Raw genomic sequence first — 15,805 nt, 5'->3', positions numbered from 1 at the left:
TGACTTTGGTAATAGTTGTATGTTAACCTTAACATTTCTAGTCTGATTGTCCTTACAGCTAAAGTTGTGTAAATAAGTTCGGAACATACAATTCGAAGTATAAGAGATACTCATTTGACATTTGGTCAACTTCGGACAGAATGAACTAACTATTTGTTATAGCCAGGAGCTGTTTGATTACAGTATTACAAGTTCCGCATTGAAACATAGTTGCAGCAAGTAATTAAGTTTCCTTTATTATGTTTTACAAGTGTCTAACCTGTTGATCTGTAAAACGGAAATACTTTTGCTATGGATTTCAATGCCTACTATGTTGCCACTTCCATTGCTTAGCTAGTCAGTTCCTTAGAAACCATATTTGACTCCAAAACTGCTAAATTGATAGAACCTTTCTTCAATATCACCAATAAATGATATCTCCTAGATAATATCAAGTTTGCCACCCATTGAGTGAATGTTTTCCGTTGACAACCAGTTCATTTGATCACAAACTGTTAAGTAATTATGAAATCAACTTTTAATTAAGCTAATTGACTAGATAAATCAATTAAAAACAATATTTCTAAAGAATCACAGTGTTGACAACAAAAGGGGTAGTAAGGTGAAGAAAAAATTCAAATTTTAAAAAACCGTTGAACATTTTTTCGAATCGGTTTGGATGTAGAAATAGAAATAAGCAGTTTCTTAAGCATCCATTCCCCCTAATATTCAGTGCATTCAAAAAAATAATAAAAGATACAATAAAAATTAGATATTACTTATTATCAGTGTTTAAACAGATAGAAAGCTATGACAAATGTCTTAAAAGCATCGTTAAATGATAAGAAAACTGATCAGTTGATGAAAATATATGGTTTGCAGTGAGTAATGATGGATATTTTAAAAATTTTAGTGAAATCTCTTTTTTCTCTTGTCCTACATTCTGAATTTTTGCAAATTATTGCAACTTTTTGTGAAAATTAGCGACTCCCAGTGACTTTAAGTGCTTAAATCATGAATGTGTATAATGAATATTATCAATAATTCTAGATCAATTGATGGTGGATCAGTGGAAAGTCTAAATTTTCACAACTATCCAGAATTTGATGATGCTGACTTATACAAATCAAGGTAAAGAAATGAGAGATGCCAAAAGTGCGCAATTTTTTTTCTTTTTTCAATTTTTCGTGTGTACTACTTTTATAATCTTAATGTAACAGCTATGATTTATGCTTTATCGTGAGGAAGTTGAGAGGAATCATAAAAAAAATGAAAAAAAGGAAGGAAAATGCTAAAAAAATATATAAAATTTCTTCTCCTTTAATATAAATCTAAAAATAGCGAAATTCACGAACAGAAAAGAAAGAAAAAAATCATATTTAAGTTGAAGATTATACTCGGTGTCGTGCATGTGTTGGTATTATTTAGTGTGGTTGCTTTGCTATTGTAAACATTTTTGCCAGACTCCTCATATTTCGCCCTTCATCGTCATCATCCCATCCAATATACCAACCAGAAGGTATATATTTGTAATCTTGATTTAAATTCATTTTTTTCGCCTTATTGTGCCTCTATGCCGCGCGAAAATGTCATAAAATAAATTCTCATACCTCTCACTCGCTCTCATATTATACACGATACGAACTGCTGTGAGAGTAGTTAAAATAAAATCTCAAAATAATACACGCAATGTGGACAGATGATTCATATTACTGGCATAATTCAGTTAGTGCTTTACTCTCATTCTCAACACCAAAAAAAAAGAAAACAGGAATACGACAGAAAGACCTCAAATATTTTAAGTGCTATATTATTGTGTGGATGACCTTCAATTGCTGAACTTCTTTGTCAGTGATCATAACTTATTTAGTGACATATTGTGTGTGCCTTATAATACCTTAATATTACTTTTTTTTTTTATCTAATTACAGATTAACATTTTATTATTGCTAACAAGTAGATATATATATAAAAAACAGGCTAAGCTAAGCTATTAAAGACATTTTTTGCTCCCAATTAGTTCTCATTAAAAAGAAAAAAAAAATTCGTGAAACGAAGAAGAAAATTTGCTAAAATTAAAAAAAAAAGCAGGCAAGACAAAAAAAAATAATTTAATAAAGTTCAGACATAAAAAAAGAAAGAAAGACGTTCACAAGAAACAGATATATATATTAAGTGAAGAATAGACTGATTTACATTTCAATCAAAACATAACACAAAAAAATAAATAAGAATCTGCTCTTTTTACTCTAAAAATTAAGATGTGAGTATAACTTAATGTCGTGCTGTGATGAATTAAATTTAATTAACATTATTTACTTTATATTATTACTCTGTCGACCTCAGTTCATGCATAAATTCTAATTTACACAATAATTTAACTCTCAATATAGAAATCAACAGCAAACTGAAGGAATGATGGCGCCCACCACAACCATTGAAACAATAACAATCACAAGACCCTTAAAAGTCATTGCATTCATATGTGGAATTATTGTAGTAGTATTAATGCTTATGGCACTTACATCAACTGATTGGCTCTTATCAACAGACTGGCGACAAGGACTTTTTGTTCATTGTATAGCAGCTAATGCTGAAGGGCCAATTCCATTTAACTTAGATCAGGCAGCAGGACAGTGTTATGATAGTCGAGATAAATGTAAGTTATTGATAGACCTTAATTCATGATAAATTATCCTAATTTATTCCTTAATTTATTTATTTTCTAGTTTATATTAAAGCCACAGCTATCCTTTGCGTAATTACACTAATTACAGATGCCATTGCGACAATCCTTACTGGATTTGGCTTAAAGACACTTGAGGCCAATTTAAAATACAAATTTTATCGCATTGCTGTTTTAGTGATGATTGTATCCCTTCTGTCATTACTTGTGGCACTTATATTATATCCTGTGTGCTTTGCAACCGAGCTATCGCAAGGAAACAGATCGGTTTGGGAGTTTGGATGGGCTTATGGTGTTGGTATGTATTATTGATTATTTAATTGAATTGGTGTGGCTTGGCAAGTACATTCTGGGAATGGCTTGGGGTATAAATGATGTGAAACAGTGATGGACAACATTTTATTTTTCGCGGCATACTTTGGTGGTAATCCATGACATTTTTAATGAATTTTGGAGCTATACTAGTGTGCCGCAGTACACAGGTTGTCCATCACTGATGTATGATGTGGTTTTGGTTAATTAGACAGCTTGCTAAGCAGTATTCTTGCCAAAGGGAAGTTCGAAAATCATGTTTTCTTTGAAGTTGAACACTAGGTTAGCTCAGATTGATATCTTAGTCAATAAACTGCATTCGATTGGATATTGTAGTATTGATTCCTGTTGAGCTGACTAGATTCACACCATGCTAATGAATTTCCACTATTCTAAGTGCTTATCTATCTACTATAAAACTAATGTCTATCCAAATCTCATTTTTTAGGCTGGGGAGCAGCAATCTTCCTATTCGGCGCAGTCGTTCTCCTTCTCTGCGACAAGGAATCAGAAGAGATCTACTACAAAGAACGAAAAATTGTTCACGAAGCGTCAGCGATCCGCGATTAGAAATCATTTAGGTCCCTGCCTGATATCGTATGTTGATTTGTCAATTCAATTTTACAATAATTAACATAAGAGAAACACAACCAAAATTGACATCAAGAGACGCCTTTTACTTTGATTATTTTTTATCTGCGATTGAAGATTTTTAACTCTGAGTTTTCGATGGATATGCTAACAAACAAAACAGTAAACAAATTTATAAACGTAAAAAAAAATTGCGATCAAAATTTTTGTGTGTGAAATTTTTTTGAAGAGAAAAGTTGTGAACAAGTGCTGAAAAGAAATAAGTTAAGGACATCCCAAAATATGGAGAGAAAGATAAATTTTTTTAGGCAATGACATTTGTGACAACAATTTGAATCTCGGACTGAGCCTTTCGAAATAATCTCCACACTCAATCGAAAATCTTACTTAATTGCGCGATAAAAAATATCGACAGCGTGGGGCAGGGCCTGTATATTTTAAACTAAACATGATAAACAGAATCAATTCAATAAGAGATGAAATATTTTACATAAAAAGAAGAAAAAAATCAAAATTTACTTTATAAAAATTAACAATTTCAAGTGAATGAGCGATGAAGTGAAGTGAAATGATCAAAATAGATTAGTAGGCATTGATTGTATCGTGTCAGAGAAGAATTCCAAGATGATCAAATTTAATTTGAAAAGTTGATCAGGTGATATTTGAGATAGAAAGTTGATTTGTTGATCTATAGGCAGTGGTGAGCAACCTATGTGTCGCGGAACAATCAAAAATTACATGAACCGCATATATTGTGCGGTTTTGGTCGAGATTTACCATCAAAGTGTGCCGCGACAAACAGTTTGCCAACCACTGATCTACGAAGTATGTCATGAGTTAGTAAGCTGATCAAATGGCAGAGATCAAAGACTGTATGTAGAAATCTCCAACTGTATAACCAGTTATGGATCTGAATTCAATCCTTATCAACAGAAACTCATTATCAAGCTAATTGATTTCATAAACTATCCATTTATTCGCCTACTAGATTGTTCTGGAACTTGAAATTGACTCTAAGTATTAGATTCACAATGTCTAAACTCGAGTTTCCTATAATATATGATCTTGACAACAAAGTCTAGAACAATCTACACTTAAAGTCTCAAATCTCATCAAATCTAACCTTATCTAATAAGTTTTTTTGATATAAACTTAATCCATGCTGTTGAATCAGTCAAATAGTAAAGTCTTTTATAAGCCACAACAAATTTCAACTATCTCAAGTATCAATCAAGTAATTCTACCTTGGAAAATATCATATAACGAATTTAAAACCACTAAGAATTGTTCACTGAATCGCTCAAAGGCTTGAAATATGAAACTAATGTCATAGGATGACGCCAATTAATTTGTTAAAAATGAATCAATTTGAAGATTAAACGATGAAGTAGAAATTTGTAGTCAATATAATTAAAGATGAAAAATCGATAAAGATTTTCAAAAGATGAAAAACAAGAAAAGAATCGGATATAACTAATAATAATAATAATTTTCATCAATATGGGTACCAATTACTGTGTAAAAATTAAGTGACGAGATGACTTTTCTCTCTCTCTTTCTCTCTCTCTACTCTAGTTTTTCCCTTTTTCCTAATTATGTAGCATTTTACTACCCCAACAAAAAATCTTCTATTTATATCTCTGTATTTATACATGATTTTTTTGCATGAAATCTCGACTTTCTCATGATATACATGTGTGAAGGAAGTAAGAAACATGATGAAAAAAATAATAATTGCACAATTTATTTGACGATATTAACTAATAATAGGGTTTAAATTAGATATTATACATATATGAATGAAGATGTTAATATATACAATGCGTAATCGTAGATACATACATTATTAATTCATGTTTCCACGCATAAGAAGCAGCATTAACTAATTTAATCCCAAGTTTTTTCTCAGCATTATACACACAATTTAGATTACAATATCAAAAATATATACGCAACAGATATACACTTCTTTTTACTATACAATGCTATAAACTATTCGCATCAGTGCAACAAGTTTATGTGTTTTTGTCTCAAAACTGCAATATTAACAGACTTTTCTGTGTTAGAATCTACAATTGATATTTAATTATTATTATGCAAACCAAATAATCGTAGACTGGGGTTGTTTGTGAACTATGTGATGTAAAGTTTCTGTTTTTGTATTTACTTCCACTTTGTAGGCATAGAGTATGCTCTCAAAAGCATGCTAATTGCCTGTTAGGTATCTCATTCATGCATTAATTGTTAAAAACCTACTGCATTTTATCACCAACTAGTATTCTCTGTTTTGTGACTAATCCAAATATTAATGGGGACAAAAAAGGGTGTCTTATTGAATGTAGACCTATGAGGTAGACTGCAAGATTGTCATAGAGGTAGTCTTCAATCTAAATTGTTACTTAATTCTTGAAAAATCCAATTCAAATTGAATTGTTTACATTTTGTATGAAAAATATCCGTTACAAAATGAAATTTGAATCTTGTATGAAATGAATTTGACAATTTTCAAATCAAGGATGACTCAAATATTTCTAAAGAGACAAGATAGAAGACTCCAAAATCCAGAATCTTTACATCTACATCATTTCCAAACAATTCCCAAAAAAGGGAGTGCGAAAATTCCAAATAAAAATGTAAAATTCTTCCAAAATTTACTGCCAATTCAAAAAAAAGAAAATAATCTCATGACCTACATTAGCTTCAGTAATTCATCACAATCGGAATTCGTCGATCCACTTATTAATTGAATCAAGGACTTTTAATTCTCAGAAGAAAAAAATCATATACGAAACCCGAAAAGTTATGTTTTTCGTATTTTCTATAAATATACCTAGCGATAGACAACTGCTTTTTTTTTCTACGGATTCTCGCTCCCTTGATAATGGCTATATATAAAATATTTAATTTCGTCCAAATTCATTCATAAATGATTAATTAAATCACTCATTCATAATCCGTCTATTTACTTTAATCGATATTATTGCAGTGTTGTTAACTTTGATGGATCTAAGGGAAATGACACTGAATTTTAGATCAGAGTTGCGAAACAGGCACCTGGCACACACAAAAACCTTACAAATTCTTGATGATTTGTATGGTTTTGTAAGAAAAACTTTATAAATTATTAAGGAATTGTTTGGTTTTTGCCTGTGGCAGGTCATGTTTTGCACCTCTGCAAAAAAGAAAGAAAAATCTCAAAAATGTTTTTAATAAATTTTCCTATATTTTATCAATCCTCATTTATAATAATTTCTCATAAATCAAAAAGTTGTTATTGCATCAAAGTTTCTCTTCTTTTAAGCATCAAAAGAATAATAAATCAAAAGAAAAATCATTTTAAGCTAATTAAATAATATATATTAACATATTGAATTGATATTTATATAAAGAAAAAGAATATTATAAATTATCATTATAAGAAGATTTATTAAAGATGATAGTTTAGAGTTTTTTATGGAAGTAATTCATTCATAAACTATAACAGCATTCGAAGTTTTTTGTCATTGTCAAAAAAGAAAAAAAAAAATGATAAATAAGAAAAATTTTATGTTCCTAATTTAAGAGAGAATGTGACACAATCAAAAAAGAAAGCTTATAAATTATTTGAAAGAATTTTTCATGAGTTAAAGTTGACTAAAATCGATTGGACGTCCTTAAAAACCATACAAATTCGGAAACACATTTATACAGTTCTAAAAATAACTATTGTAGGGTTTTATGATTCAAATTTTAAAATGTTCGTTAAAATAAGTCAATTATACAGTTTTGAATCCAAATTTGTTAGCTGTTGTATGGTTTTAGACAAGCGCAATCGATTTTAATCAGCTTTATTGCCTGAAAAATGATACTTTTTGTTTGGCGTGTGTACTATTAAACTAAATGAAAGAAGAATATATAATGTTTGAAAGACAGTATGTTCCATCCATGAAGAGTAGCAAGAGAATATTTGCGTTGTAATAAGAAACAACAGGTAGCTTCCTTTTTTTTTAAACCTTCTTCATACAAGCATTTTATTATTTTTTTATATCTTTTCCAAAAATTTCCTCAATTTGTCTTATTTTTCCTTTTTCTCATTCATTTATTATTCATTCATGTGAATAATATTTGTAAAACATTATTAATTTAAACGTGAAAAATTGAAAAGGAATGAAAAAAATAAAAAAAAGTGAAAAAATACACAATTTTCTTTTCTTTTTCCTTTAAATCATTTTTTGTTCTTAAATATTTTTCTTTTTTTAAATACATGAATGAAGTCAATGAATCTTATTAATCATGCACATGTGAAGAAAGGAGTAGTTTACAACAACATAAAATTCACACGTTTTCTACAGCATCAAACTGAAATTAAAACTAGAATTAGCGATGCATATGCGAGAGGATGAAAATTTATTTAATCGTCACTTGTGTATTATATTTTGGTTTTCCGTGAGTGAACGGCAGATATCTATGCTTTATCATATGCTTAATCTGTCTCTTCATCGTTATACAAAATAGCGTTATAAAGTACATGACGAGGATCGGCCAAAACACCGGCACATTAAATACGTCAAAGAATGTGCATACAATGGCAATTGTTGTCGATTTTGTAATTGCATACCAAAATTTGAATTCTGGAAGTCGGCGAATAAACGGTCTAAATTCTTCATTGCTTCTCGTCGGTAGTTCTGGACCATCATGATCATCTACAATATAAATTTTTATTAATTACAGTCACATGACAATATAATTATTTTACTTACCCGAATCAAGATCTAGTCCTGGATCAATTTTTGGTGTGAGAAAGGCAATAAACAGATTGAGATGATAAATACCAAGAGCATAAGTTACAATATACCAGCCTTGGACTGTAATTATTCTAGCCAGGAATAATCCTAAATTTACAAACGCGAGAATCCATCTCGTTTTTGCATGTGGTGTGCTCTTATCTACAAAAAACAATAGACAGTAATTACAGACGTAAGTATGACTCATTAGACAATAACCGATTAGACAGATTTAATTCATTCACTGTAATAGGATTCTTATCAGATATGCGGGTAAGTGTATTAGGCATTGGAGACAGTATGCTTGACAATAAAGATACTTCAATAGCCACAAAGAATGATTACACGACAATTTACATATTAAACAATTTCCGAAAAATCCAATTATTGCAAAATCATTGTAAATTTAATGTGTGTAGATAACTATAAGATATTCATATATAGACACTCACAATCCCGTTAATATGACATTGAGAATTTTCCTTGAGTTTCTAACTTTCTTAATAAATTTTTAATTGTGGAAATTTTAGAATATCCGCTTGAACGTGTCTTATATCCCATACATTTTCATTTTCAATGACAACCATACACAGTGAATGACTTGAAATCATGTTAAAGCGATATAGTTTCACTGGATTTTCTGTCGTTATCTATTTTTAATTTGTCTAACAAACTCAACAAGAAATTTTGACGATTCTACATACCTAAAAGTGATTGATAACGTTGACCTAATCGCATGAAGAAAGTTGATACAGCACTTCGTGCTGGAGGACTTGATAAATCATCCATTTATGTAAAGTAATTTAATTAAACTCGATTTTTACAGACTTTTTACACGAAATAAGATTTTTTTTTGCTCAATTTTTTACCGAAAAATGCAAAAATACTGTCAATTTGTAAGAACTTATTATGGTTATCACTGAGTCTATTGTAATTATTTGATAGTTAGCTATTGAAGCTGTCAAAAAGTCCCAGTAAGGTGATGAAAAATAAAAAATTAATTTTTTGTACACATCACTAAAGTTTTTTTAGAGCAAATCACCATATTCCTGGACAATCATTCACTTGAGCATTTTCTGGACCTTATTTTAATTGCTATCTATTCTTTATGCTTAATTTTATAACTTGATCACTTAATTATATTCCAGAAATGGCTATTATGACGAAAAATAATTAAATTTAAAGAAATTGATTTAAGATTGATGTATGTGTTCCTTTTGACGTACGTAACGGGGTGTGAAATTACGCAATTGAAGTATGCTCTTGCGTGGAAGTAACGCGCGCGGCAGTTCATAATATACTTCAAAACAATGGAAAGTGAAAATTCCGAACATTCTGAACAAAATACAGTTAATTCTACTATATCAAAGGCGGAAGCGAGGCGAAGAAGGATACTGGAGAACAGCAATAATCGTCTTGGAAAGATCACAGGACGAGTTCATAATGAAGGTACAAAATAATTGCAAAATTCTTAAATGTCAAGAAAAAAACATGACATTTGAAAATATTTATTTTAAGAAATACCAAATGTGGAAGTAGCAGAGACAAATGGAGTGTATCCAGATCCAGAGTTTGAAAGAGATGTATTTGAAGCATCAACTAGTTTAAATCCTAGCAGTAATCAAGATGTTTTTGAGTTATTAAAGACATTACAGCAAGATAAAAACATCACATCTGAACCAACACAACAACAACAACAAGTTCCACAAAGTCCTTTCTCAAAATTCATCAGATCAAAATATCCAATAGTTATCCTTGCATTAATAGCTTATACGCTATTTGCATTGAGAATGGATAAATTAATTGGAAGTTTAGTATTCATCTTATTAATATTATGGGAAGTTTTCGAATTCACTATGACTACATTCGTCCTCGATGATCCAGTGCAACAAAATCAATTTACCGTACTAATTGGAATGTTCCTTGGTCTTGATGCACGCGCCATTCAGATTCTAATGAAAATACTCGGACTTTTCAACAAAATTCTTCGAGATATTGCGACATTTTTGTTCATTTTCGTATTTGCCCATTTATTTTATAGCTATACAATTACTGGTGAAAGTATGAGCGAGATCTTAGATAAAGATTTCAATAATTTATTAGGAAAAGATGAGCTGTAAATCGCATATACATTAAATTTTAAAGAAATTAAATAAAAAAGTTTGATAATGATTAAAACAGAAATACTTAACGACTTTTTTAATTTTGAATTTTCAATTATCCTAAACCGCCATTTAATTTTCAAAAATTTTGAAAGTAATCGCTGTCACTTGAGACAAAAACGCATTTTTTGATCTCAATAAAAAGTTTAATTATTTTTATTCGTAAATAGTTTTGTTCCTAGATTTATAGATACCTGAAATGACTTTAAGAAAAATAAAGTAATTTAAAATCAATTTTCAAATGCTTTCTTCGATAATTTGGATAATTATTAATATTAAATAAGTACCTACTTTATTTATATGAATAAACTTAAAAGTTTCACAAGCAAAACATTCATAACTTTTTATACCTTCCTATTCAAAAAAAAGGACATTTGTGATTGAGGACAGACAAACTGCACACTGTTTACTTGAAATTTGCGCTAAAAAGACGCGAGAATAAAAAAAAGTCAAAAATTTTTCTTAAATATCTCAAAAACACATTTTTTGTGTGAATTAAATAGTTTTATGTCTAATATTAAGAAGTGAGTACATGCTTAAAGTGTAAAGATCAATAAATAGAATGGTAATGAGTTCCGAAGCGAAGGAAGTTAAAGAATTAAATGGCAAAAAATCATCGTCCACAAATTCGCCATTAAATTCGAGTACGAAGCAGCCAGTTGAGACATCTCCAGAGACGTCAGACGATGATAGCCGTAAGTTGTGAAAAGTGATCTTATTTTAACATCCAACGGTATTAATTAATGATTTTTATTGTCTTCTTGTACCACTCAATTATGCAGTTTCAAAAAAGAATCTCAATAAGTCCAAGAACAATGGCAAAAGTGAATTTGAGGGTAAGTTCCTTTTTCCTTAATCTCTTATCGACATAATGTTTATCTGCATAGCGTGCATGAATAACAATCGCGTCTGAATATCGTGATTTAATTCGTGCTGCTTCCAACCAACCCAAAATTTATTGATTTTAATTTTCCTCAAGAACATTCTTGGACCATCCAAACAGCATCCACTGATCATGTTTTATGATTCCTTTTCATAACTTTTCATATCGCTGAGCTTTTTCTCTTCTCATTCTCATTCTCTTTTGTAAAACGCGCTAGAGTTAATAAGGTTGTGGATGTATATATGTCGTAATGAGAAAAGTAACGTTATGCGTGAAAGCTTTTCATGAACAACAAGCATTAATTCTCATCAATGTTATATTTTTTTTTCTTTATTTTGTACAGAAAAAATTCGCGTCGGTAAGGACTATCAGGCAATAGTTCCCGAGCTAATTCTAAAAAAATGTGATAACTACACGGAAAAGGCACTCTTAGTATGGTCACCAGCAAAGGAAATTCCAGATAGTAAAATAGAAGAGTACGTAGACTTGGCTAACGTTCGTTATGGCTATAATACAGAACAAGCTTTAGGAATGCTTTTCTGGCACAAACATGATTTAGAAAAGGCACTACTCGATTTAGGGAATTTCACTCCATTTCCCGAGGAGTGGTCAAAAGAAGACAAAGTGCTGTTCGAGCAAGCTTTCCAATTCCATGGAAAATGTTTTCATCGCATTCGTCAAATGGTAAGTGATTAAGTAGATAATACTCAATTATGAGTCATAAGGAGATTACTATGAGTCATGCAGACAAGCTTGACCATAAGCTAGATTTAATTTAAATCCTAGGATTTATTTTAATCGCAAGATTTAATTTAATTTTTCTCTATTCACAGCTTCCCGACAAAACAATTGCCAGCCTAGTAAGATACTATTATTCATGGAAGAAGACAAGACATCGTACAAGCATCATGGACCGTCAAGAGAAACGCAAGAATGAAGGAATTGAGAATGGCAATGATGATGACTTGTCTGAAAATTCTGATGTGGAAGATAAGGTTAGTCGAATTGTTCCTTAATTCCAATTAGTTTGTACAGTAACTTTTTAATACCTGATGATATAAATCTCCATCAATCTCTTGCTCTTAAATGTGCGACATGATTTCTAATTCTGATTATTAAAAATACAAACAATTTAGAAATTTTCGAGGCCGATTCGAGGAATTCAAAGGACAAGTCGTTCGCCAACTCGAACAACCGTGTCCAATTTAAATGCCGATAATATATCGTCAAAAATTTCTTCCGCAAAAGTTCAGGTGCTTGCGATAAATTCATTCAATTTGTCTATATCATATACCTATAATTTTTTAAAACATCACTAATATATTTTATTAGTATATCTTTTTTGGTTCTGTTTCAAAATCATTATTATATCATGTTATGTATACTTCTCATCCTCTATACACACTAAGAATAATATAAAAATTATGTGTTATGCTTTATAGACGACATATTCCTAATTATAAGCGCACATCTTATTTCATGCATAAATAACTATCTTGCCTTAATAACTTTTCTTATCATTTTTCCAACATATAATTGGCAATTAATGTTTTATCACACTTTAAATGTTGCTTATTAAGTTCCTATGTGATTAAATTTTTAACGGTAAAAAAATATTTGAAATCTTAACGGTCAAAAAATTTTGAACTTCATTACTCTTTTTGAATTAATTTTAACCGTTAAATTTTTGAATACTTTTTTTCTGCTTAAAATTTAATTTAATCACTTTCAATAAGCAAATTTTGTACACATCCATATTATTATTGTTCCTATATGATTGTTCCCTGATTTTAACTGATTTTCTCTATCTTTCTCCCTTTCTTGCTCGTCTCTACTCTACTTATTTAAATAATTCTTTAATCATTGATGACTAATGCGATGATATAAACATGATAGGATGTAAAAAGAGTAACCGGAATTAATAGAATTGAAAATAAAGATACTGGATATTCATCATCGTCATCTTCCTCAAATGGCATTTCAAAGTTATCATCACTTAATTGTCAGAACTGTAAAGTCTTATGTAATGAGCTTAAACCAACAACTGCTGGAAGCTTCTGTTCCAGTTGTTTTCAACATTGGAGGTACAATATTGTTATTTTAAATGGTTTATCGGTTTTTTGTTTTGGTGCTTAATTTTCTGTTTTTTGTCCACTCTTTTTGGAATTGTTGCACAAATTAAAATAGACGTACCGGTGAATTGAGGCCTATATCCGGACCAAATGTTCAACGTCCACGTTCAAAAACGAACAAATTATATTATTATCAAGGATATCATGACGGATCTATAAAATATAAAAGAAAACCACCAAAAGGAATGTACATAAATCATGATGATGTCTTAAAATTAGCTGCACAAGAACTAAATGAGACGATGACACCGCGTAAACAACCAGTTCCACCTAAATTTGATCTCTTGGCTGAGACTGATCGTGAAATCAGTATTCTATATAGTCAAGTAAGACTTACTCGTTCGGGTTGACTTAAATGTACTTACTAATTTTTCTTCTCTCTTTCTCTTTTATGTCTATCCCCAAAAATATTTGTTGTCCCTCCTTTATGTCACGTAGATTCAAGCAAATAAGCAAAAAATCAGTAGTATGAAATCGAACAATGAATCTTTCCACGATACTCGACAATCTGAGGAAGCTGCTCTGAGTCGTGTTAATATAAGATGGACTAAAGATGAATTGGCACTTGCAATTATGGGATTTCGTAAATTCGGTCAGAACTTTAAGGTAAAGCATTGCTTAAAATTTTTTAAAGAAAAGTTAGTTAATGGAGATATTTTCATTAATCGTAGGCCATTGCTGAAGTTATTTCAACAAAAACAGAATCACATGTTCGTAAATTTTTCATAAAATCTCGTAAAAGTCGCAACTTGGACACTGTTTGTCAAGAAGCTACGTCTTCAACAGCACAACAACAGAGCAATAGTAATGATGGAGAAACAAAGCAAGATACTAGTATTGAAATCATGGAGGTTGTTAGTTGACTTATTTTATAGTGAATTAGTGAATATTTCTTGTCTGCCTGCATAGATAAATTGGAATTAAAATCTAACGGTCAAAAAATATTTAAAAATTAACGGTCAGAAAATATTTGAAAATTGTCAGATAAATATTTTTGAATTAAAAAATAACGGTTTTTTGACAGATTGATATTTAATATTAGTTCCAATAGTCTTGCTGGCAGACAATTTAATAATTTTTAAACATTTTTAATTAATATTCTTATTTACTCCTTCAGATTGACTCGGATGATGACATGAAGACAGACCATAATAACGAAAATGGTAACGATACAGGAAACAATGGCATGAATGGCACTAAAAATGAGGAAAATAATGTTAAAGTTCAGGGGAAAGCTATTGTGTTGGTCAATACAGCTAAGCCACTGAAACGTAAACATGAAAATGACGCTGGTAATAAAAGTAATTCAAATGAGGTTTTGGACGAGGAAGGTGCACAAAAGAAGTTTGCACCATATCTAGGCGATAAGAATGAAATTACAATAACTCCAATTAGAAAAGTATCTGCTGATGATAAACAAAATGCAACTGTTGCATGAAAGTCGTGAAAATTTTTCATTTACTTCATATCTTTTCCATAACATTTGCGATTTTTAATTAGTTAATTTTTTTTTATATCTACATAAGTAATCATAATAATAGTAATATCCTTGGCTTTCTTCAATATGTGAATATCTGATAAATCAATTTGAGAAAGAATAACGTGAGAAAATAAATATAGATGAAATGTGAAGTAACTTATAGAATAAACATTTGAAAGATTTTTTTCAGAAAAATTGGCTCTTTTAATTCCATTACATTTCAGGTTTTATACACGATTGTGAAAATTAAAACATTTTAAAATTTAAAAAAATAACGGTCAATTATTTTTCAAATTTTCAAACCAAAATCAAGTTCAAAAAATGAAAAACCGTTAAATATTACATCCTCTAAAATCAAACAGCTGCAAAATCATTAAAGATTGAAAAGAGAAACTCAATAACCGGACAAAAAGGTGACAACGAGGAGTCATTAATAAAAGATTTAGTAATTAAGTGATAAAAGTTAATATGCAAGACGTCAGACAGAAGTACTTTAATTAAATGTCAACACCGAGACGTAACCACAAGTAGTGAGTGACTCGAGGCTTGTTATGTTAATAAATAAGTAATAAACATGCCCAAATTTAGTATGACTGGAGGTATGACTGTGAAGTTTCAGGGATACGACTTTATGGCACGAAAATTTCTCCAATTAAATGTTTTATTGCAGAATTTATTACAGGTATTTGAGGTAATGTGGTTTTATCAAAGAGGGAGATTAATGAATATGCTGTGAACCAAATAAGGAGCTGAAAGATCTTGTTATTTATCATTATGAAATATCATTAACATTAATTATGAAATGCATTCCAGTTCT

At 30.2% G+C, this 15,805-nt stretch overlaps 4 protein-coding genes across 6 annotated transcripts; 3 read left to right on the top strand and 1 right to left on the bottom strand.

The window, feature by feature from the left end:
* Positions 1 to 702: 702 nt before the first annotated feature.
* Positions 703 to 6,054, top strand: LOC139098789 (transmembrane protein 47). Its single transcript, XM_070651105.1, has 5 exons — positions 703 to 860; positions 1,030 to 1,110; positions 2,373 to 2,638; positions 2,709 to 2,963; positions 3,426 to 6,054. The coding sequence occupies exons 1-5, from the start codon at positions 790 to 792 to the stop codon at positions 3,545 to 3,547; spliced, it is 795 nt and encodes a 264-aa protein (XP_070507206.1). The 5' UTR covers positions 703 to 789; the 3' UTR covers positions 3,548 to 6,054.
* A 1,030-nt stretch (positions 6,055 to 7,084) lies between these two features.
* LOC139098792 (protein RER1) lies at positions 7,085 to 9,567 on the bottom strand. The gene is made up of 4 exons (XM_070651107.1): positions 9,036 to 9,567; positions 8,308 to 8,493; positions 7,970 to 8,250; positions 7,085 to 7,906 (listed from the first exon to the last, which is right to left on the bottom strand). Exons 1-4 carry the CDS (start codon positions 9,118 to 9,120, stop codon positions 7,883 to 7,885), a joined length of 576 nt encoding a protein of 191 aa, XP_070507208.1. The 5' UTR covers positions 9,121 to 9,567; the 3' UTR covers positions 7,085 to 7,882.
* LOC139098791 (uncharacterized) lies at positions 9,494 to 10,483 on the top strand. Its single transcript, XM_070651106.1, has 2 exons — positions 9,494 to 9,780; positions 9,850 to 10,483. The coding sequence occupies exons 1-2, from the start codon at positions 9,642 to 9,644 to the stop codon at positions 10,449 to 10,451; spliced, it is 741 nt and encodes a 246-aa protein (XP_070507207.1). The 5' UTR covers positions 9,494 to 9,641; the 3' UTR covers positions 10,452 to 10,483.
* A 438-nt stretch (positions 10,484 to 10,921) lies between these two features.
* LOC139098743 (REST corepressor 1-like) lies at positions 10,922 to 15,183 on the top strand. 3 transcript variants are annotated; one of them, XM_070651027.1, is made up of 10 exons: positions 10,922 to 11,188; positions 11,276 to 11,329; positions 11,720 to 12,060; positions 12,210 to 12,371; positions 12,513 to 12,629; positions 13,273 to 13,460; positions 13,564 to 13,834; positions 13,947 to 14,114; positions 14,180 to 14,359; positions 14,626 to 15,183. In XM_070651027.1, the coding sequence occupies exons 1-10, from the start codon at positions 11,056 to 11,058 to the stop codon at positions 14,944 to 14,946; spliced, it is 1,935 nt and encodes a 644-aa protein (XP_070507128.1). In that variant the 5' UTR covers positions 10,922 to 11,055; the 3' UTR covers positions 14,947 to 15,183. The 3 variants fall into 3 exon arrangements, with proteins under 3 accessions (XP_070507128.1, XP_070507127.1, XP_070507129.1); XM_070651026.1 differs by having other exon boundaries at positions 14,180 to 14,362; XM_070651028.1 differs by lacking the exon at positions 12,513 to 12,629 and having other exon boundaries at positions 14,180 to 14,362.
* Positions 15,184 to 15,805: the final 622 nt, after the last annotated feature.

This window comes from Chironomus tepperi, unplaced genomic scaffold, assembly GCF_022539635.2.
Source record: "Chironomus tepperi strain 1889 unplaced genomic scaffold, CSIRO-AGI_Ctep_v1 contig_453, whole genome shotgun sequence".
NCBI classification, from domain to species: domain Eukaryota; kingdom Metazoa; phylum Arthropoda; class Insecta; order Diptera; family Chironomidae; genus Chironomus; species Chironomus tepperi.
This window is presented reverse-complemented; position numbering and strand designations above follow the sequence as displayed.